The sequence below is a fragment of the Myotis yumanensis genome, unplaced genomic scaffold, assembly GCF_028538775.1.
Source record: "Myotis yumanensis isolate MYYU_CA2020_CCGP unplaced genomic scaffold, mMyoYum1.0.hap1 SCAF_20, whole genome shotgun sequence".
NCBI lineage: Eukaryota > Metazoa > Chordata > Mammalia > Chiroptera > Vespertilionidae > Myotis > Myotis yumanensis.
Genome location: NW_027223771.1, coordinates 5,565,591 through 5,587,110, shown reverse-complemented (window position 1 = coordinate 5,587,110; position 21,520 = coordinate 5,565,591). Strand labels below are relative to the sequence as shown.

The following is a 21,520-nucleotide window of genomic DNA, read 5'->3' as shown; positions in this document are numbered from 1 at the left end:
ACAGCAGAATGTTTGCCTACCCCTGGCTCAGGACACGGCACTTGTCCCCCACCCACACCCCCACCCCCACCCCCACCCCCTCAGCAGAATTCATCAACTGAGATGTGTCTCCTTTCGTCCGAGTTAAGCGCAGTGTTGGGATGGCACTCCAGTTCCATCTTCAAGATTTTATCCATCATTTATTGAATCCTGGGTCTTGAATCCTCTGTGTAGCATTGGTTATGGCAGGCCAGAGAGAAAGAGATAGATGTGATTACGAGTTTTCATCCTCCATTTTCTCCTTTCACCTTTTTACCACCGATAGAGCGGTATTTTGGGGATTTCCTTGTGTGAGCTCCCGGGTGATGGCGCTAGTCTCCTGGCCGTGGGTGGGAGTCGGCACAGGGCATATCCTCAGTCTGTTCCATTGGTCTGTGCAGGTCAGTCTCCCAGGTGGCCTTCCAGTACATTCTGTGCACCTATAAGAAAAATAAATGCGTAGTTACTTCTTACTCTTTTTCCATTTATACAGATAATACATTCCATGCTTCTTTTATATATTTTTTTCATGATCTTGGCAATCTTTCTGTATCATCCAGTACATGGAACCCCCACCCCCTTTTCTTAATGGCTCCATAGTATCTTATTTATTGAACTAGTTCCCGGTTGATGGACACTAAGAGTGTTTCTAATCTTTTGTAATTGCAAATAATACTCCGGTGAATACCTTAATATGCCTGGGCCGGTGTCTATATCTGTAAGATCAATTCCCAGAAGTAAAATTGTTATATTAGTCAGTTTGGGAGATATTTCCAAATGGCCCACCAAAGAGATGCCACCAGCAACGCGCTGTGTGTGTATTTTTATATCAGGTGATCCTGAGGGTCAGTGGCGGACCTTTGCCTCAGAACCCGCTGTGTCTCCTGTAAATGCTGGTGGACTGTTAGCATTAGCATCATGTCCATGTGGGAGATGCAGATTTCCAGTGAATTAGACTCTCAGAGAAAAGGGGACCCAGGAACATACATTTCTAACATTCCCCTGGTTAAGCCTACGTATGTCCCCCTGCCCTGGGAAAAAGAATGATCCAGATTTGAAGTAAACACCAAATGCTAGAGTAAAACTGCCATTTTTTTTTTTAATCTTCTCATTCCAGAACAGTGCCCAAACCTCGTGTTAAAAAGCAGCCGAAAGCTCAGCGTGGAAAGAAAAAAAAGCAAGAGTCGTCTGATGACGATGATGAAGACGATGAAGCTCCCAAAAGGCAGACTCGTCGCAGAGCGGCCAAAAATGTGAGGTAGGTCATGCCCCGGAAGCTTTTCCTTAGTGTGAGGGCGATCGTTGGATTGGCTTGCCCTTGGTTCTCAGCCCCTGGTTATGCATCTGGTGGGCAGAGATACTGACCTGTGTCCCGTGGAGGTATTTGAAAATCTGGTCTCTGTGGGTGCAAAAAGAATGGCGTTGGTCAGCGGGAATATGGAATAAGTAGCAGTAGCTCATTTCAAGCCTTCGTTCCTATCAAGACAGCTGCCTCAAGTTCACGGCCTGTCGAGGTCGCTAGTGATGTGACCTTCATTTCATAACATCCCTTTTTAGGAACGATGTTTGGGTGTGTGCTAGAGCCTGTCACTTACTCCGCCTTGTGCCTCTGCAGCTATAAAGAAGATGATGACTTCGAGACTGACTCAGATGACCTCATTGAGATGACTGGGGAAGGAGTGGATGACCAGCAGGACAGTAGCGAAACCATCGAAAAGGCCTTAGACTCACGGCTGGGCAAGAAAGGAGGTATGTGCCTTTGGCAAGCAAATTCCTTTTTTTATCTGCTCAGTCAGACCCAAATTTTACCTATTTCAACTCTGAAATGATGCATGTCAGCCCATGCCCATATTTGTCCCGAAATAGGGAATTTTTTCTGACCCCCACCTTCATTATGTCAGAGCTGAGAATGGAGGGGCGTATTTCACGTGTTTTTGAGATTTTAAAATGAAGCTAATAAAGGTGTGTTACTGTCTTGAAAAGCAGTGATGTAGCAGAGGTTCTTGCTCATTGACATTGAGCTAATATGCTTTTTAGTTCCTGAATCTCCTTGTGAAAAATAGGAAACTGGTTAAATGCATATTTGGATGATAATGAAGATTGTTTTATATTTAAATTGAGATAGAACTCAATTTCTTTAAAGTAATCTTGCTATAAAGGAGATGTCAAGGTAACACCTAAAGTATTTTTTTTCTGTCTTCTTTGTTCATCCAACCTCATTTGAGGTTATGAGTTAACAGTTAACTTTGGGTAGATGGTAACTGGTGGAGATACATTTAGTTTCTTACCTTTTCCATCATATTCCTGGGTGGATGGATTTGTTTTCTGAGTTAGTAGGGACCAGAATAAAAGGGTATTGTTATTTTATTTTTACTGTATTTGGACACAAGGATTTCTTTGATTTCACTGGCAAGTTTTGGGATATGTTTTAAAGTATAAAAATTGAGTTTGTATTTTGAAAACGTTTGAAATTATTGATCTCATTTATCCTGTATTGCTTATGAATTTCTGCTTCTTTCAAGTCAGAGGATTTTGGTGCTTCATCTGAAAATAGACTCTTTAGACAATTGTGTACTTGGGAAACTTTTCAGTGTCTGGTTTCATGTACTTTATCTAAAATGTGCTAAAACTGAATCCTTTTGCAGCCACTGGAGCGTCTACTACAGTGTATGCGGTTGAAGCTAACGGAGACCCAAGCGGTGACTTTGACCCGGAGAATGATGAAGGCGAAGTCCAGTACCTCATCAAGTGGAAGGGTTGGTCTTATATCCATAGCACGTGGGAGAGTGAAGAGTCCTTGCAGCAACAGAAAGTGAAGGGCCTGAAAAAACTCGAGAACTTCAAGAAGAAAGAGGATGAAATCAAGCAATGGTACATTTTCCATCCTGGGTTAAAGAAATACGTTTGCAGCCCGAGGGACAGGAAGGTTCAATATACCTGGACATCAGACCTGTCCGTGTAATGTGGTCAGGTTACTTTGTGTTAGGAATAGGGACAGATGAGTCCTATCTTTGTTTGTTTTTTAAATTTTTAAGAAAACATTTTTATTGACTTCAGAGAGGAAGGAAGAGAGAGAGAGAGAGAAACATCAATGATGACAGAGAATCATTGATCTGCTGCCTCCTGCACGCCCCCTACAGGGGATCGAGCCCGCAACGTGGGCATGTGCCCTGACCAGGAATCGAACCTATAACCTCCTGGTTCATAGGTTGACACTCAACTGCTGAGCCACACCGGCTGGGCCAGATGAGTTATAATTTCTGTTTTACTACAGTGCAAAATACGCTACTTCACTAAATCACATATTTTTCCTTTGAGTCAAAGGCAATAATCTGTGTCATTAAGATAGAAGTGGCTTATATATTTAAAATTTAAAATTCTCAGAAGTATGGTGAGATCTAATTGTAGGTGGCCGCTGTTGTCCTTTTAATGAGCTTTGGTGCTAAGAATAACTCGTTTTCAAAAAAGTCACATTGAATCACTCCTGAAGCCCATTATATGTTAAAAAGGGCATGTCATCTTTTAGTGTGTGTGTTTTGTAAAGTCTCTGGCCTCGTTACTAGATACTAAAGGGGCAGATGGAAGTGAAAACAGATTTCTTCCCTCCCTTGGACTTTGCTTTGAGAGGTGTGTATGGATCCCCCAGATTTAACGAGCGGGTACTTTTTCTGTCCGTCTTCTGTCCAGGCTGGGGAAGGTTTCTCCCGAAGATGTGGAATACTTCAACTGCCAACAGGAGCTGGCCTCTGAGCTGAACAAACAGTATCAGATAGTAGAAAGAGTGATAGGTAAGAGCATGGAAACTTACTTTATGTATCTATGTATGTATGTATGTATGCATGTGTGCATGTATGTATTTATCTAGTGCTGATTATAGTGATAACTTCTCTCTCTTACTGTCCATTGTTTAGCTATGAAGACAAGCAAATCTACACTGGGTCAAACCGATTTTCCAGGTAAGCAATTGCTCCTGTTTGTTAATGTTCAGCATTTATGAGCAGTTGACGTTTCGCAGTGTTCTCAGTTCTGCCACATGATGTGTCCTTGGTTATAATGTCAGTCCCCTCCTGGAAGGGACAGTGGCTTACCGTACCTTTTTACACGTGAAACAGCTCACAGTCGGAAGCCGGCACCTTCGAATGAACCCGAGTATCTGTGCAAATGGATGGGCCTGCCCTACTCAGAGTGCAGCTGGGAAGACGAAGCCCTGATCGGAAAGAAATTCCAGGGCTGCATCGACAGCTTCCACAGCCGGAACAACTCCAAAACCATCCCGACGAGAGAGTGCAAGGTGCGGTGCTGGCCGGCTTCGGTGTTGTAGGGGAAAGATGTGTCGATACAAACGCCAAAACCGGTTTGGCTCAGTGGATAGAGCGTCGGCCTGCGGACTCAAGGGTCCCAGGTTCGATTCTGGTCAAGGGCATGTGCCTTGGTTGCGGACACATCCCCGGTGGGAGATGTGCAGGAGGCAGCTGATCGATGTTTCTCTCTCATCGATGTTTCTAACTCACTATCGCCCTCCCTTCCTCTCTGTAAAAAATCAATAAAATATATTAAAAAAAAAAAAAAAAAAGATGTGTCGATACAAAGGACTGGGCACGGAGCTATTGGGAAGATAAACTGTTAAAAAAATAAAGGATCATTTCCACTTTGGAAATGAAAGAAGATGAATTAACCTTCACACCAAAGGAAAATAAGAGGAGAGGATGAGTTGAAGAAGGCTTTGCTGACTTGTTGAATCTTATAATTTATAGAATGAGATACATCTAATTAGAGATATTGTAGAGAATACTTGAAATACTTTTTATTGATTGTAGAGAGAAAAGAAGGGGGGAGGGGGAGAGAGAGAAACATTGATGGGCTGCCTCCTGCACGCCCCCCACTGGGCATCAAGCCTGCAACCTGGACATGTGTCCTGGACCAGGTATCGAACCATTGACCTTTTGGTGCATGGGACTACACTCAGCCAACTGAGCCACACAGGCCAGAGTGAAATCATTTGAACACTTTATTTTTTATATATATTTTATTGATTTTTTTTTTTACAGAGAGGAAGGGAGAGGGATAGAGAGTTAGAAACATCGATTAGCTGCCTCCTGCACACCCCCTACTGGGGATGTGCCCGCAACCAAGGTTCATGCCCTTGACCGGAATCGAACCTGGGACCCTTCAGTCCACAGGCTGACGCTTTATCCACTGAGCCAAACCGGTTAGGGCTAATTTGAACACTTTAAAGAGGAGTGATGGAAAGGGGGACATCTCTCAATTTTAAGTTAGATACTAAGTATATCAGCTTTTCTATTGGCTAGATTGGTTGTATATAATCTTTTCCCTCATTGGAATTCATTCTAAAGTGGTGTCCTTGGCTCTTTAGTAATAAAAGTATATGTAAGACATGGGCTCTGTCTCTGAGAGGTTGATATTCAGGTTTATGGCACCCGGGAGGCTGTATGGTTCTGGGAATACGGACCACAATGAAAGAAGTGGCGCTGGGTTGCTGATTCCGATGTGAAGTTTGAATTTTTATGCTTTGGTGCCGAACACGTAACTCATGGCCAGTAGCGTTTTAGCATCGGAACAGGAAGGAAGTTTTTCCTGACCCGGGGCTTGGTTCCTTTTCTTTTGCAGGCCCTGAAGCAGAGGCCACGGTTTGTGGCCTTAAAGAAACAGCCGGCATATTTAGGAGGGGAGAACCTGGAGCTCCGCGACTACCAGCTCGAAGGGCTCAACTGGCTGGCTCATTCCTGGTGCAAGTAGGTAGACAAAGATGTCCGAACTTCTCTTTGCTGTGTTTGGCTTCTTTATTGCTAGAGGCAGAGAATTACTTCTTGGTACTGTGCAGTGTAGACATTTTAAAATTATGTGATTGAGAGGAGTCTACCGTGTTCATCTGAAGTCAAGAGTACAGCCAGCCTTTCAGATCCACGCAGCCAACCAATGCTGGATGGAAGATATTCCGGGGGAAGGAGTTTGGTGAAAATTAAACCTGTTTCCTCCCAGTAGGAAACATGAGGAATATGAGGGAAATGACATAGGAATAGTCTGTATCTGAAGCGTATGTTACATAGGTGTATCCTAGGTTTATAGAGGTGTGGCCACCTCCTTCTCCCTTCCTCAAGTATATTCTGCTTTGTTCTTTTGTGTACTTTCCCCCTAAATTAAAATTGTAATCTCTTCTTGGTGAATCAAGTGTCTTACTTTTCTTTGATTAATCCTCACCTGAAGATACACTTAATTTTTTTTTTTTTTTTTTACAGAGAGGAAGGGAGAGGGGATAGAGAGTTAGAAACATCGATAAGAGAGAAACATCGATCAGCTGCCTCCTGCACACTCCCCACTGGGGATGTGCCCACAACTAAGGTACATGCCCTTGACCGGAATCGAACCTGGGACCCTTGAGTCTGCAGGCCGACGCTCTATCCACTGAGCCAAACCGGCCAGGGCTAATTTTTAAAATTGATTTTGGAGAGAGAGGACAAGGGGGCGGGGGGAGAGAAACATTGATGTGATAGAGAAACATCCTGTTGAAATCCAGCCCATCTGTTAAAGCAGCGTTTCTCAAAGTGTGGTCCCAGGAAGACACCTGCATCAGAATGTACAGAAGTGTTGGTTATAATGCAGGTTCCTGAGCCCTTTCCCAGGTACTGATTCAGGTGTAGAGTAGATTCAGAAATGGCCCTAGCCAGTTTGGCTCAGTGGATAGAGCGTTGGCCTGTGGACTGAAGGGTCCTGGGTTCAGTTGTGGTCAAGGGCACATGCCCAGGTTGTGGGCTCGATCCCCAGTATGGGGCAGGCAGAAGGCAGCCTGTCAATGATTCTCTCTCATCGTTGATGTTTCGATCTCTCCCTTCCTCTCTGAAATCAATGAAATATATTTTAAAAAAAGAAACCACAAAACCCAAAAAAAAAAAAAAAAAAAATCTATAGCTTACCCCAGCTGTAGACTGTAGTGTCTTTAAATCAAGCTGTACGCACAGCAGCAGGCAGGTCTGGTGAGTAGTGTGTATAGCGCTGAACAACCTGGTGGCGTGCAGTGGCCTGGGTGGGTGATTCGAGCAAAGGCACATGACTCTCAGGCTCCAGGTTCTCCAGTGGGGGTAGCCAGTCTGCCCTGCTTTCTGTGTTGGAAGCCAAGGTCATGTGCTTGTGTCCACCTGCTTCCTCTGTTACAGGGGATAGAGGTACAAAGCCAACTGCAAGGTCAAGAATATAGTCTGACTAGGCTCTTGTAGTAATCCAAGTCCTTTTTTTTTCTAAATCCTCACCTGAGGATATTTTCCCATTGATTTTTAGAGAGAGAGTGGAAGGGAGGGGGAGAGACAGAGAGAGAGAGAACATCTATGTGAGAGAACACACATCGATTGGTTGCCTCCTGCACGCTTCCTGACCAGGGCCAGGGATTGAGCCTGCAACTGAGCTACATGCCCTTGACCGGAAATTGAACCCAGGATCCTTCAGTCCTCAGGTCGACGCTCTGTCCACTGAGCCAAACCGGCTAGGCCTAATCCAAGTCTTGATCATGCTTAGATCGCTCGTTATTCTGTTTGTAGCTTCCACTTACTTATGTAGGAGACTTAATTGCAGGTGAGAGGAAATACAGTTGAGATTCACACTGAAGTGTTTTTGCTGGGTGACATGGGGTGTTGGCATCCTTGCTCTGTGTTTCTTTGTGAACTAAGGATTTTTTCTTTTCTTCTTCTTCCTGCAGAAGCAACAGTGTAATCCTTGCTGATGAAATGGGCCTGGGAAAGACCATCCAGACCATATCATTCCTCTCCTACCTGTTCCACCAACACCAGCTGTATGGCCCCTTTCTTATAGTCGTCCCTTTATCCACCCTCACCTCATGGCAGAGGGAGTTTGAAATCTGGGCACCAGAGATTAACGTAGTGGTTTACATAGGTGACCTGATGAGCAGAAATACGGTGTGTAAACAAAAGAATTGGGGTAGAATCTGTATTATAAATGTATTTGGGGAATTGACCTAAAGCCATGATAGTTTTGGGTAAAGTTATGATTCTGTGCTGTGCCCCTGATATTGGGGGATATATTGTATCACAAAAATGCAACCCAGATATTCTGCAAAACATGCGTATATTTAGGGAAAGTACGTGAAGGGGAATCTCTTAGTTGGATTGTATTATTAATTATATTTTTCTTCTCTCTGTGCTCTGGACTTGTACGACCACCTTATTTATGAAGGGTTATAGGGAGTTAATACCTTGTAGAATGTCAATATTATTTTAGCTATTTGAGCAGAGAGTTATTACTGAACATGATAGAGTTCTTAGAATGTGTTTCCCAATCTTTTAACATGGTGAGATTGCAACTGACCTTGAAAAAAAAATTGAAAATTAAAAAAAAAAGTCATTGAAAACGCATGACTTCTAAGAAAGGAATAAGGGGAAAGGACAATGGACCAGTCCAAGTCAGTAGAAGTGAGCTTTGTCTGTTATCAGACTTAAGCATCAGAAACTTAAATCTTTCCTTGGTGATTAACTGTTTTTACAAGCACCTGGCAGGTGCCAGGCCCTGTGCCGGGTGCTCTGTGCACACAGCCTGTAATCCTCATCGTAGTCTCCACAGTAGAAAGTAGAAAATGCTCATGAAAGTCTCCACGTTCTTTCCAACCGATGAAGGTGGAGACTCAGAGAGGCGAACCCCTGGCCCCATGCCAACTAGAATGGGGGAGTTGGGACAGATGTGTCTGGCCCCATACCTTTGCTCTTCCACCCCTGTATGGTAACTGTTTCTGGGGGGTTGCTTACCATAAGAGCAAGCCATCAGGAACCCACAACCCTTGGAGAGATGTTACATATTGTCATGCTAAGTCCAATTTATTTTTATCACCTATTGTCATTGTCTAACCGAAACTCTGGCAGATTGCATTGCCCTCATTCCGAGTTTCTAAAGTATATAGTAGTTTCTAGCTTTGTGAATTTATTTTATTTTTTTAAAAAAATATATATTTTATTGATCTTTCTCAGAGAGGAAGGGAGAGGGATAGAGAGTTAGAAACATCGATCAGCCGCCTCCTGCACACTCCCTACTGGGTATGTGCCCGCAGCCAAGGTACATGCCCTTGACCGGAATCGAACCTGGGACCCTTGAGTCCGCAGGCCGACTCTATTCACTGAGCCAAACCGGTTAGGGCTGAATTTATTTTTTTTAACCATCACAAAAGGAAAAACAACTTCCGGGATTATGCAAAATGGCTTTAAGCACTGCAGTCCCTAGTGAAGACAAGGAGGACTCTGAAAAATTGTGTCCGCTGGGAAGTCTTCAGTACTCCTTTAGCTTTGTTGTCTTTCTTCCCACCTGGTGGTACTCACCTGCGTGTACTCCTTGCCCCGTTGTCATGACAACCAACTGCAGAAGCTTTGTCATGGGCATTGTCTGCCTGGCATCCAGTCACACCTCAGTGTGAACGTGTTAGTGTCTGTGTTCCTTCACATTGACGTTATTTTCATTTTCATTCAGGTTAAATTACATGTTCACAGTGAGCCTCCCTTTCCTTTTTCTTGGGGCCCACATCTGTCTGCTCTGTGATTAATGAAATTTCTGACCTCATTAATGGTTGGAATTCGTTTTACTTGCTAATGAAAGTATTGCCCTGCCCAAGAAAATAATCAGATTATATTTCCTTAAGAAAATTCTCACTTAGGGGGTTAAATTGCTGATGAAATGCATTTTTTTTGATCAGTTGTGTTGGGGCTGCAGGGGCAAAGGGAAATGACAATTTATTTGAATTCTGACAGTGAAGTTTTGGCTGCTCAGTGATAGATCTTTTAATTCTAACTCTTAACTGCTTTATACGTCTATCGATGAGGTCATTTTAGAATGTATAAGGTATTTATTAAATTCTACAAGTTTTTTTTTTATTGGGCATGTTTCTGTTGCATCTGTCATAAGATTGGCTGTTAAAAGTAGAAATTGTTTCTGAATTACCCTTTTCTTTTATAGATACGGGAATATGAATGGATTCATTCTCAGACCAAAAGGCTCAAATTCAATGCACTTATAACAACATACGAGATCCTCTTAAAAGATAAGGTGTGTAGTTGGTAACTAAAAGGCTGAATTTTGTAGTGTAACTTGTCCAGATGTTATCACACTTCAGCACCAGGGTGTGTACTTCCCACTCGCCATGTTCTTTTTCTCTCTATTTCTTTAAAAAAGCAAACAAATGAACCAGTAAATCCACAATGAATATTAAGGTTATTAAAAAAACAACAAAAACAAACAAACTCACAGTTGAAGGGGACCTTAGGTCGCCTAGTCCAATGGAATTAAACAGGACAAAGGGGTATTGAGGCCCGTAGCTCCCCTGTGATCTAGGCAATTATGGGCATCTGAACCTGGGAGCCATCCTCATGGCGCAGGCATTTCTCCAGAACAGGAGATGCGGGTGGTCTCCCAGGGGGACGGCAAAAGGAAGCTCTTTAAATGACCTTCTTTCCACAGTTTAGTGGGAAATGTATGAGGCAGGTGATCCCATTGGTGACAGTGTAAATAAATACGTTCAGTTTGGTGGCTCTTGATGTTTCTGTGCTTGAGGGTTGGGCTGGAGAACAGGGAGAGAAGAACCTTAGTGAAAGAGAGACAGCAAAATCCCCCGTTTTGTTATGTTTTTTTGCCCAGCATGCCAATTTTTGGGTTCTTGCTTCTGGGCCTGCAGCAGTACCTGGCCTAAGAGATCCCCTTATGGGTTTTAGGGGGAGAATGTGATCTTTTGAATAGACATCCGTCTGGCAACCGGCAGAATAAACAGAAGAGTCCTCATATCCCTTAAGTCTGAAGAATCAATGTTTCCTTGTGTACCAGTGATGGCGAACCTTTGGAGCTCGGCGTGTCAGCATTTTGAAAACCCTAACTTAACTCTGGTGCCGTGTCACATATAGAAGTGTTTTGATATTTGCAACCATAGTAAAACAAAGACTTCTATTTTTGATATTGATTTTATATATTTAAATGCCATTTAACAAAGAAAAATCAACCAAAAAAATGAGTTCGCGTGTCACCTCTGACACGCGTGTCATAGGTTCGCCATCACTGGTGTGTCTACCTTCGTGACGGTATTTTGTACAAGATCATTAACACTTGCAAGTCCTTGTGGGTTTCCTTCTGACCTGGTGGCTCGTTCTGTTTTGTTTTTGCTTTAGACTGTGCTGGGCAGTATTAACTGGGCCTTCCTGGGAGTGGATGAAGCCCATCGGTTGAAGAACGATGACTCTTTATTGTATAAAACCCTGATTGACTTCAAGTCCAACCATAGGCTCCTGATTACGGGGACCCCTCTTCAGAACTCCCTCAAAGAGCTCTGGTCCTTGCTGCACTTTATTATGCCGGAGAAGTAAGCTCCTTCCTGTGTATTTCCCAGCACGCTGGGATGTCTGAAATGCCAATGCTTCTTAACTCTCTTGAGTAGACAGACCTTAGGGAACATGGATGGCATGCATGGTTTGGGGGAAGCAAAGCATTAACTGAGGCAGGAGCAGACGTATTAACATGTTCCATCATACATGAGCGAAGGCACAGAAATCAGCCTGTTGAGAAAGCCCGTTGTTTACCAAACATGTGAATCAGTTACTTGCTTTGGAGAAGTAATTAGTAGATAGGAAACATGAGAACTTCTCACTATTGTTACCAGGTTATCAGTAAAATTGAAATGGCGTCTACAAGGTCCACAACCTGTCAGATATTAAAAATACCTTAAGTCCAAAGATCTGCTAACAGAAGCATCACTTTTAGGCTTTCTTCAGGTCTTTAACTTACTAAAAAATTCGTGGAATGTCTCTTTTAAAGAAGGTTTTTATGGGAGAGATGGTGTGTGCATTTTATAAAAGTTAAATTTATCCAGAGATGTTGGTGATACTTAAAGTGAAATCTAAACTCGGCCTGATTTGAAGGACCCTTCTCAGTACCTTGACTTTACTCTAACTCATCACGCACCACTTTCTCCATCACTCGCTCTCCTCCAGCCATTCCAGCCATCTTTTTATTGCTTCCTCATGCCATGCCATTTCCAGTCCTTGGGTCTGGGATGTTTTCCCTCCTCCTCTTCAATACTATTCTTGCCTCGGTTTATGTGACCACTTCTTTTTAGAGGTCTTCTCAGACCACCTGACCTAGAGTAGTAGCCTGTTAGACATGCTTAGCATCCCTACCCGGTTTTGTTTTCTATACGGCACCTCTTTTTTCCCTATTTATTTGTCATTCTCTCATGTCATTCAAATTCAGGGAAGATGTGAGTGTCTACTATGTACCTGTCATAAACTGATCAAGGCATTTTTGGATAGCCTAATGTCCAACATAGAAAATGGTCCCTTCCCCCATTTGTTGTTATAGCTCTGAAAACTTCTTGAGATACAATGTACATACCATAAAGTGTACCATTGTAAATATACGATTTCTTATTTTTTAGTGAATTTGTAGAGTTGTGCAACTATCAGGATAATCTCGTTTTAGAATATTTTTTTTCATCCAGAAAAGTTCCCTCTTGCTTGTTCATACAAACTCTCTGCTTCACTAATCAGCTTTCACCTCTAGTGATTTACCTTTTCTAGAAATTCCATATGAATGGGAGCTAAATACGGCCCTTCTATTTTGGCTCCTTTCACGTAGCATAATAGTTTTGAGATTCACCTTTGTCTTAGTTTATCAGGAGCTATTCTCTTTTTATGCATTGTCTTACTATGGCTTGTCTTTTCATTTTCTTAATGCTGTCTTTTGAAGAGCAAGCGTTTTTAAATTTGATGAAGTGTAATTTATCATTTTTAAATGGATTGTCAAAATGAGACATTTGCCTAACCCAAGGTTACAAAGACTTGTTTTTTTATTTCTTCTAGAAGTTCTTACATTTAGGCCTGTTTCATTTTGAGTGACTTTTTGTTTTAAGTGTTAAGTGCGAGGGCCCAAGTTCATTTATTTTTGCAGAGGGATTTTTGGAAATTGTTCTGGTGCCATTTGCTGAAAAGATTATCCTTTCTTCATTAAATTGTCCTGGTCCCAAATTTGGGTGACAAGTTATTTGGGTGACAAATTTGTTGCCAATTAGTTGAGGCCATAAATACATAATGGTCTGTTTCTGGGTCCTCAGTTCTGTCCTTATGCTGATACACTCTGCATTCATTACTAGCTGTATACCACTTGGTAAAATGGGGAAGATTATAAGTTCCAACTTCTTTCTTTTCCAGAATGATTTTGGCTATTCTAGATTGTTTATACTTCCATATATGTTGTAGGATCAGCTTATTAATTTCTGAAAAGAAAAAAAAAAAAGCTGAACTATTGACAGGCATTGTGTTGAATTTATTTATCAATTTAGGGAGAATTATCATCTAAACAATATTGAGCCTCCTAAGCCAGTGATGGCGAACCTTTTGAGCTCGGCGTGTCAGCATTTTGAAAAACTCTAACTTAACTCTGGTGCCGTGTCACATAGAGAAATTTTTTGATTTTGCAACCATAGTAAAACAAAGACTTATGTTTTTGATATTTATTTTATATATTTAAATGCCATTTACCAAAGAAAAATCAACCAAAAAAATGAGTTCGAGTGTCACCTCTGACCTGTGTGTCATAGGTTCGCCATCACTGTCCTAAGCCATAGTCATGGCAAGTTTCTTCCATTCCTTTAGACCTGTAATTTTTCTCTGCAGTGTTTAGTAGTTTCAGTGTATAAGTCTTTATACTTTTGCTACTTTATTCCTCATCTTTTAATTTTGAGTGGAATTGTGTTTTTTAATCTAATTTTGAAAGTGTACCAGAGAATTGAGTTTTACAGAGCGATCTTGTACCCTGTGAACTTGTAAAGATTATTCCCACTGTTTTGTTGTTGCTGACTTCTCTGCACTCTGGGTACAAGGTCTCATCTTCTTCAAGAAAAGGTAGCTAGTTATACTTCCTTTCCTCAGTGTGCATGGCTCTCTCTCTCTTTTTTATTTTTTAATATATTTTACTGATTTTTTACAGAGAGGAAGGGAGAGGGATAGAGAGTTAGAAACATCGATGAGAGAGAAACATCGATCAGCTGCCTCCTGCACACTCCCCACTGGGGATGTGCCTGCAACCAAGGTACATGCCCTTGGCCGCAATCGAATCTGGGACCTTTCAGTCCACAGGCCGATGCTCTATCCACTGAGTCAAACCGGTTAAGGCCACATGGCTGTCTTTAATTCTTGCCTTTGTTGCACTAGCTAGACCAGCCGTGGGCAAACTACGGCCCTCGGGCGGATCCGGCCAGTTTGAAATGAATAAAACTAAAAAAAAAAAAAAAAAAAGACCGTACCCTTTTATGTAATGATGTTTACTTTGAATTTATATTAGTTCACACAAACACTCCATCCATGCTTTTGTTCCGGCCCTCCGGTCCAGTTTAAGAACCCATTGTGGCCCTCGAGTCAAAAAGTTTGCCCACCCCTGGGCTAGAGCCTCCATGGGGAGTAGAATTGGTAGGAGTAGAATGTGAGCTACAGAATTTTTGCAGCTCCCCTGGATCAGGCTGAGGAAGTTTTCTTCTCGTTCTAGTTTTCGGGAGTTCTTACAGTGGATGAGTGTCGGACTTTGTCACATGCTATTTTTCTGTGTATGTTGAGATGATCGTGTGGTTTTTGTTCTTTATTCTGTCAGTATGTGGTATATTTTGTTAGTTACATTTTAGATGTTAAGCCAGCCTTTCATTCCTGGGGTTCATCTGTCTCGATCCAGGCAGAACAATTTTGGGTGACAAGTGCTTAAATTCCTTAATGAAGTTTATGTGCCCAAGTTTCCCTAATATTAAATTTATATCATTTGGATTGTTCCTGTCAGAGGGCTGTAGTCTTGTTTATTGTTGTTACAATCATTAACTTTTTAAGTAGGGACAGTGAAGATTATTGATGGAAATGATATAACTTTTACCCTTGAGCAGTGACAGCTCTCACACTGCCACTAATTAATTTATTACCTATGAACTTTATTTTCCCAAGAAATTGCAGCCTATTAAAAAATTGATTGCGTTTTCTGCGTATTTCGCACAATAACTGACTCTGTTTGTGTATGTACTGATTGCATGATACACTAAAATTTTGAGAACTCTGGAAGCCGTCTCAGAGTTGGAAACCTTTATGCAGAGTAGACTGATGAAGTGATCCATTGGTTTTCCTCTCTCTTATACTCAAGAGCTAATACCGATAAAGTTTATCTGTCCTTATAGGGAAGATTTTTGTTTTTCCATTTTATCTTAAAAGAAATTTTTGTTGCAAAAACGCTTTTTTCTTTGTGTGTAACCAAGTAACACTGGACTGTTTCGCCCCCAGGTTTGAGTTCTGGGAAGATTTCGAGGAGGACCACGGGAAGGGGCGGGAGAACGGCTACCAGAGCCTCCACAAGGTGCTGGAGCCGTTCCTCCTGCGGAGGGTCAAGAAGGACGTGGAGAAGTCCCTGCCCGCCAAAGTGGAGCAGATCCTCAGGGTGGAGATGTCGGCCCTTCAGAAACAGTATTACAAGTGCGTTCCCGCTGACGGGGGCGGCGGGGGCCGGAGTGGGAGTAAGACAGTGCCCTGAAGCCGGGAGACGGGCAGTAGACAAATCCACTGTGTCTCTCAGGCCCCAGCACAGATTTAAGTAGCAGTTTGTTTATGGTCAGAGGAACTTTTATTATCCTCGCTTTTTTAAAAAGACATTTTTATTGATTTCAGAGAGGAAGGGAGAGGGAGAGAGGTAGAAACATTAAGATTGAGGATCATGGATCAGCTGCCTCTTGCACGCCCCACAATGGGGATCGAGCCCAGAACCCCGGCATGTGTCCTGACCGGGAATTGAACTTCATTAGTTACCAACTCATGGCCAGTCTTAGTTCAGCCAGATCTTCTTTTGTATCCCCATTCTCACCTGTGTATCATTGGAAGCATATCCCAGGTACATAGCATACGTGTTTCTACATGTCTAAAAGCAAAAATAAAACCCCAAAATAAAATTTTAAAAAATCACCTCAAGCTCATAGGTACAGAGAACACGTGTGTGGGGTGGACAAAGGGTTCAAAAGGTACAGACTTTCACTTATAAAATAAGTAAGTCATGGGGATGTAGTATACAGCATGGTGACTATAGTTACTAAGAGAGTATATTAAAAGGGGAAAAATGGTAACTATATGGTGATGGATGTTCATTAGACGTATTGTGATTATTTCACAATATACACAATACTGAATCATAATGGATACACTTGAAACTAATATAATGTTATATGTCAGTTATACCTCAATTAAAAAAAGAGTTAAGCATAACATCAATACTGTTATGCCTAACAAATGAATAATTCCTTAATATTTTTATAATGTCTAATGAGTGTTTACAGTTTCTTGGATGTAACAAATATGCGTGTGCGCGTGCGCGCACACACACACACACTCTCTCACACTTTGCTATTTTGCATTGGGATCTAAGTAAGCTCCATACAGTGTGACTAGTTGGCATGTCCCTTAAGTTTATTTTAATCCATCCCCTCTCCCCCCAACTCCTTCCTTGTAAATTCTTTGAGTGAAGAAGCTGAGTCTGTTGTATAGATTTTCCTCGCGGCCTGGATTTTTGCTGATCCCAGCTCTATGGCATCATTTAATATTTTGCTCCGGATGCTTTGTTTCCTGTGCATTCACAGACGAGTGTAGAGGGTTCGTTAGACTCAGACTGAATGTCAGTATTTCATCGAAGACCCCAGCTCTTTAGGTAACAACAACATCGTCTATAATTTGCAGGTGGATCCTGACCAGGAATTACAAGGCTCTCGCCAAAGGCACAAGGGGCAGCACGTCCGGCTTCCTGAACATTGTGATGGAACTGAAGAAATGCTGCAACCACTGCTACCTGATTAAGCCCCCTGAGGAGAACGAGAGGGAGAACGGGCAGGAGATCCTTCTGGTGCGTGCTTGCCTTGTTCGTCATGACTTTCTCAGGGACAGTTTAGTTTCTGTAGGTGCTATCAGAAGAAGCTTTAAGCCCCAGCAGGTTTGGCTCAGTGGATAGAGCGTCAGTCCGCAGACTGAAGGGTCCCGGGTTCGATTCCGGTCAAGAGCACGTACCTTGGTTGCAGGCTTCATCCCCACCCTGGTTGCGGTGCTTGTGGGAGGCAGCCAATGGATGTGTCTCTCTCACATCGATGTTTCTCTCCCTCTCCCCCTCCCTTCCACACTCTCTAAAAATTGATGGAAAAATATCCTTGGGTGCGAATTAACAACAACAAAAGCTAGGAAAAAATCTGAAAGTATTGTTATCGATAACAGATAAAGAGCATTTCAGGAATTGCTCGTCAACCAGGTGGCAGAAGGCTTCAGAAAGCCGAACTGTGATTTTAAACGTTTGAACTCGTAGAGCCTGAGGGCAGATGGACGTGTCTTGAACGTTGGGATGTCTTCTCCATTTCCAGTCCCTGATCAGGAGCAGCGGGAAGCTGATCCTGTTGGATAAGCTGTTGACCAGACTGCGAGAAAGGGGCAACCGCGTCCTCATCTTCTCCCAGATGGTGCGGATGCTGGACATCCTGGCGGAGTACCTGACCATCAAGCACTACCCTTTCCAGGTGAGGGTGCTCGGTGACTGGCCTCTCTCCCTCCCCCCTCCCTTCCTCTGGCTTCTGCGCTTTGTTTGCTAAATTATCCTAAGGTTGAGGTTCCAGGGCGGCCTTAATTTTTACTTCCATGCCTTCAGGCTAACCCTCTAATGAAGATGGTCAAGGTGGGGTCATTCTTTTCCAGGGACCAAGGGGTAGGGATTAGAGAAAGGAAAACTGGGCAAGAGAAAAGTCTCTTGTTTATCTCAAGTGGTGATTGTGAGGGAAGAAATACGAAAAACAATTTAAAGGAGTGAGAAGTGCTTTAGTTAGCAGGTAATTAGCCTTCGCTTTTTATTTCACATATGTGGCTTCTCCGTGGTGACATTTTTTGATGTAGAGCTGACATACATGCTAGCAAAAGCATTGGCTGTTTTATTTTATTTTTTATTTTTTATTTTTTTTATATATTTTATTGATTTTCCACAGAGAGGAAGGGAGAGAGATAGAGAGTTAGAAACATTGATGAGAGAGCAACATCGATCAGCTGCCTCCTGCACATCCCCCACTGGGGACGTGCCTGCAACCCAGGTACATGCCCTCGACCGGAATCGAACCTGGGACCTTTCAATCCGCAGGCCGACGCTCTATCCACTGAGCCAAACCGGCCTCGGCATTGGCTGTTTTAGTAAAGGCTTGAAGACCCACTGTGGCTGCTTGAACTTGGCTCTGAGTGTAGAGTGCAATTTTTGGAAAAGCTGGGATATATGACCAGCTTCATTTTTAACATTATCAATGTTACGGCAGAACGTTTTCCAAACAAAATGATGAAAATCATTTTGTGACTTGTGTAGCACTTAATGACTGGGCAGTTTGCCCTGGCCAGTTTGCTCAGTGGTTGGAGCATTGGCCCGAGGACTGAAGGGTCCCAGGTTCAATTCTGGTCAAGGGCGCACACCTCAGTTGCAGGCTCGATCCCGGCCCTGGTCGGGTCACGTGCGGGAGGCAGCCAATCGATGTGCCTCTCTTGCATTGATATTTCTCTCTCTGTCTCTCCCTCTCCCTTCCACTCTCTCTAAGAAATCAATCTAAAAAAAAATCCTCAGATGAGGATTAACCAAAAAAGAAAGGAAAATAACTGGGCAGCTTTATTTATATTAGTCAAGAAGCATCATTTTCCGGCAGGAGCTGATTATTAGGTGTGACCAGGGGTAGTATTTCCCTGTCTCCTCAGGACCCAGATGTGGAAGCAGACAAAGCCTCGAAGCCCAGCGTGGGTTGCCTTTTCCTTGTAGGTCCTGGCAGCCAGGCTGATCCTGGGATAAACCCAGATAGCCCTTTGATTCAGAACCTTCTGACCTTGAGTTTGTAACCAGAGAGCGTGGGGCCAGTGGAGTGTGCCGCTTAGGGCAGCCCCGCCAGCACATCGCCAGCGCATTCCAGCTATTTTTACCCGGCGGGTGTCGCGCCCATAAAGGCTGCGAGTCTGGTGTCTGCTCCCATTGCGGCTGATCTTCCTGCCTTATGACTTCCTTGTGGCTTGTCTTTCCAGCGTCTGGATGGTTCCATCAAGGGAGAGATCCGGAAGCAGGCGCTGGACCACTTCAACGCCGATGGTTCTGAGGTACACGGGGCACGGCTTTGTGATCGGGCCAGCTTGGGCTGGGGATCCAGGGCAGAGCCTTTCTGGGTGAACATGTTCTGTTTCAGGAACTGTTCCCGGTGCTGCCCTCGTGGGAGGGCAGTGAGAACTCCCTTAAGTGAAAGGTGTCTTTGCGTCTCATGATCAGTCCACCTTTTGCATTCTCTCTATCCCCCCTGGTGTGGACTAATGACAGGCGTCCTGATGTCACCGGAGTTTTCTCTGGTGACTTGCAGATACCAAGTTTCTGGGCCTAGGAGAGCAGCCAGGCAAAGTGGGCAGGGCTGGCCAGTAGGGTCATATTGGGATACTAGGGCTCGATGCACAAAATTCACGCAAGAGCAGGCCTGCCTTTTCCCGGCTGCGGGCACCCGCTTCCCTCTGGCACCCGGGACCTGGGCTTCCCTGCGGCCACTGGCAGGCACCTGGGACCTGGGATCCAGGTTTCCCTTGCAGCCCCGACTTCATCCGGAAGGATGTCCGGTCTAATTAGCATATTACACTTTATTATTGGGATATATGTTAATATCATAAGATTCTGATCTGCACTTTCTTGGTGACTCCAGTCTTGAAAAGTACATTTGCCGTGTCTCAAATTGGTTGGACCCTGCTGCAGTGTGGCTTACTGTTTTTTGTTTATTTAAAATATATTTTTATTGATTTCAGAGAGGAAGGGAGAGGGAGAGACAGAAACATCAATGATGAGAGAGAATCATTGATCGGCTGCCTCCTGCACGCCCCCTCCTGGGGATTGAGCCTGCAACCCACACAGGTGCCCTTGACCGGAATCAAACCCGGGACCCTTCAGTCCACAGGCCAGCGCTCTATCCACTGAGCCAAACCGGCTAGGGCTGAATTACTGTTTTTACTTTGGCTGACAGCAGCGTTTAGTTAAGTGTCCAGCTAGAAGGTGGCATTATAGAGTATTGCTCTTTTCACACATGCAGAAGAGCCACCTAAGACAGTTCATATTATCTTTAGTAAAGCCTGACGTGGAAAATGGCTTAATGATCAATCAGACCCCAGACTTTACATTGCAGGTTTCTCCTCCTGAAGTGTCCTGTCTGCCTAGATCAGTGGTTCTCAACCTGTGGGTCACGACCCCTTTGGTGGTCGAACAACCCTTTCACAGGGGTCGCCTAAGACCATCCTGCATATCAGATATTTACAACGATTCATCACAGTAGCAACATTACAGTTAGGAAGTAGCCACGAAAAAAATTTTATGGTTGGGTCACAACATGAGGAACTGTATTTAAAGGGCCAGAAGGTTGAGAACCACTGCCTTCCTGCCTGTGCTTTTCTGAGCCCTGGGACGCAGGCAGGTGTCTCGGTGGTCAGTGCTGTGGAAGCTCGAGGGTCAGGGCCACACACGCTCCAGCCACACCTGCTCTGGTTTTCTCGTGGAGGTCAAGGCTACTACTGTGCCTCTCCAGCTCCAGGTCCCTCACGGGCTCTGCGTGAGAGTGTATTTTCCTCACCTGCCTAACAAATGGAGGGGCACGTGCAGAACACAGTTTCCCTGTTCATCCCGACTGCCTTACTTGCATCATCTGCCTTCCCCCGGAAAACCAGTAGCTGGGCCACTTGCTGGAACGGTCCCCTTGATAATAAATTGTGCGTGGGTTTCGCTATTGCTTGTCTGCGAGGCTCAGCCAGGTGGGAGCCCGAACTCTCTTGCTGCTGTTGCTCCTTAGTTCCTTGCCCCGACTCCTCCCTCGTGAGCGAATGAAAATCCACTCTGTCACCAAGCCCCTGACATTCGTTAGCCTCCATGAAGTTCGTCCGTCGTGTCTCACTTTCCTTCGCACCTGCAGGGGTGTCGGGGTGTCGGGGTGTCGGGCTTGTTGGACGGGAAACGGTCTGACAAGGCCCCTGCCTAAAGGCGTGTGTTGCGTTGTGTACAGGACTTCTGTTTCCTGCTCTCCACAAGGGCTGGTGGCCTGGGAATCAACTTGGCTTCCGCGGACACAGTGGTCATCTTCGACTCCGACTGGAACCCCCAGAACGACTTGCAGGCACAGGCCCGAGCCCATAGGATTGGGCAGAAGAAGCAGGTCAGTGGGAGGGGCTTCGGGGTCTGGCGTGGGGGAGCGGGGGAGGGGTTTGCGGGTTTTGGATGTTTTGTAAAAGGCTTTTTCCTCTTTAGCTTCATTTCCCAAGGGGAGGTGTCTGTTAATTAGTGCAGAGAAGCTGAGATGAGCCTATAATGGAGCTGCTCTCTTTCTCTGCTTAAAAAGTGCATCACCAGCGACTTTCTAGTTTATCCTAAAAAAGATATATGATACAAAGACCTAGAACGGAACATTTTCTCCTATGTTACTATGGAAAAG

The 21,520-nt window shown here is 44.0% G+C and overlaps 1 protein-coding gene across 2 annotated transcripts in view; it reads left to right on the top strand.

Moving 5' to 3' along the window:
• CHD2 (chromodomain helicase DNA binding protein 2) overlaps nt 1-21,520 on the top strand; it is an 86,132-nt gene that overhangs the window by 32,680 nt on the left and 31,932 nt on the right. For both annotated transcript variants that reach the window (XM_070400663.1, XM_070400662.1), the window contains 15 exons: nt 1,136-1,276; nt 1,634-1,767; nt 2,664-2,889; nt 3,706-3,806; nt 3,930-3,974; nt 4,131-4,309; nt 5,647-5,771; nt 7,727-7,943; nt 9,982-10,071; nt 11,181-11,371; nt 15,318-15,506; nt 16,755-16,917; nt 17,423-17,575; nt 19,098-19,169; nt 21,095-21,244. In XM_070400663.1, coding sequence (XP_070256764.1) covers nt 1,136-1,276; nt 1,634-1,767; nt 2,664-2,889; nt 3,706-3,806; nt 3,930-3,974; nt 4,131-4,309; nt 5,647-5,771; nt 7,727-7,943; nt 9,982-10,071; nt 11,181-11,371; nt 15,318-15,506; nt 16,755-16,917; nt 17,423-17,575; nt 19,098-19,169; nt 21,095-21,244 — 2,176 coding nt within the window. The remainder of the gene's footprint in view (nt 1-1,135; nt 1,277-1,633; nt 1,768-2,663; nt 2,890-3,705; nt 3,807-3,929; nt 3,975-4,130; nt 4,310-5,646; nt 5,772-7,726; nt 7,944-9,981; nt 10,072-11,180; nt 11,372-15,317; nt 15,507-16,754; nt 16,918-17,422; nt 17,576-19,097; nt 19,170-21,094; nt 21,245-21,520) is intronic.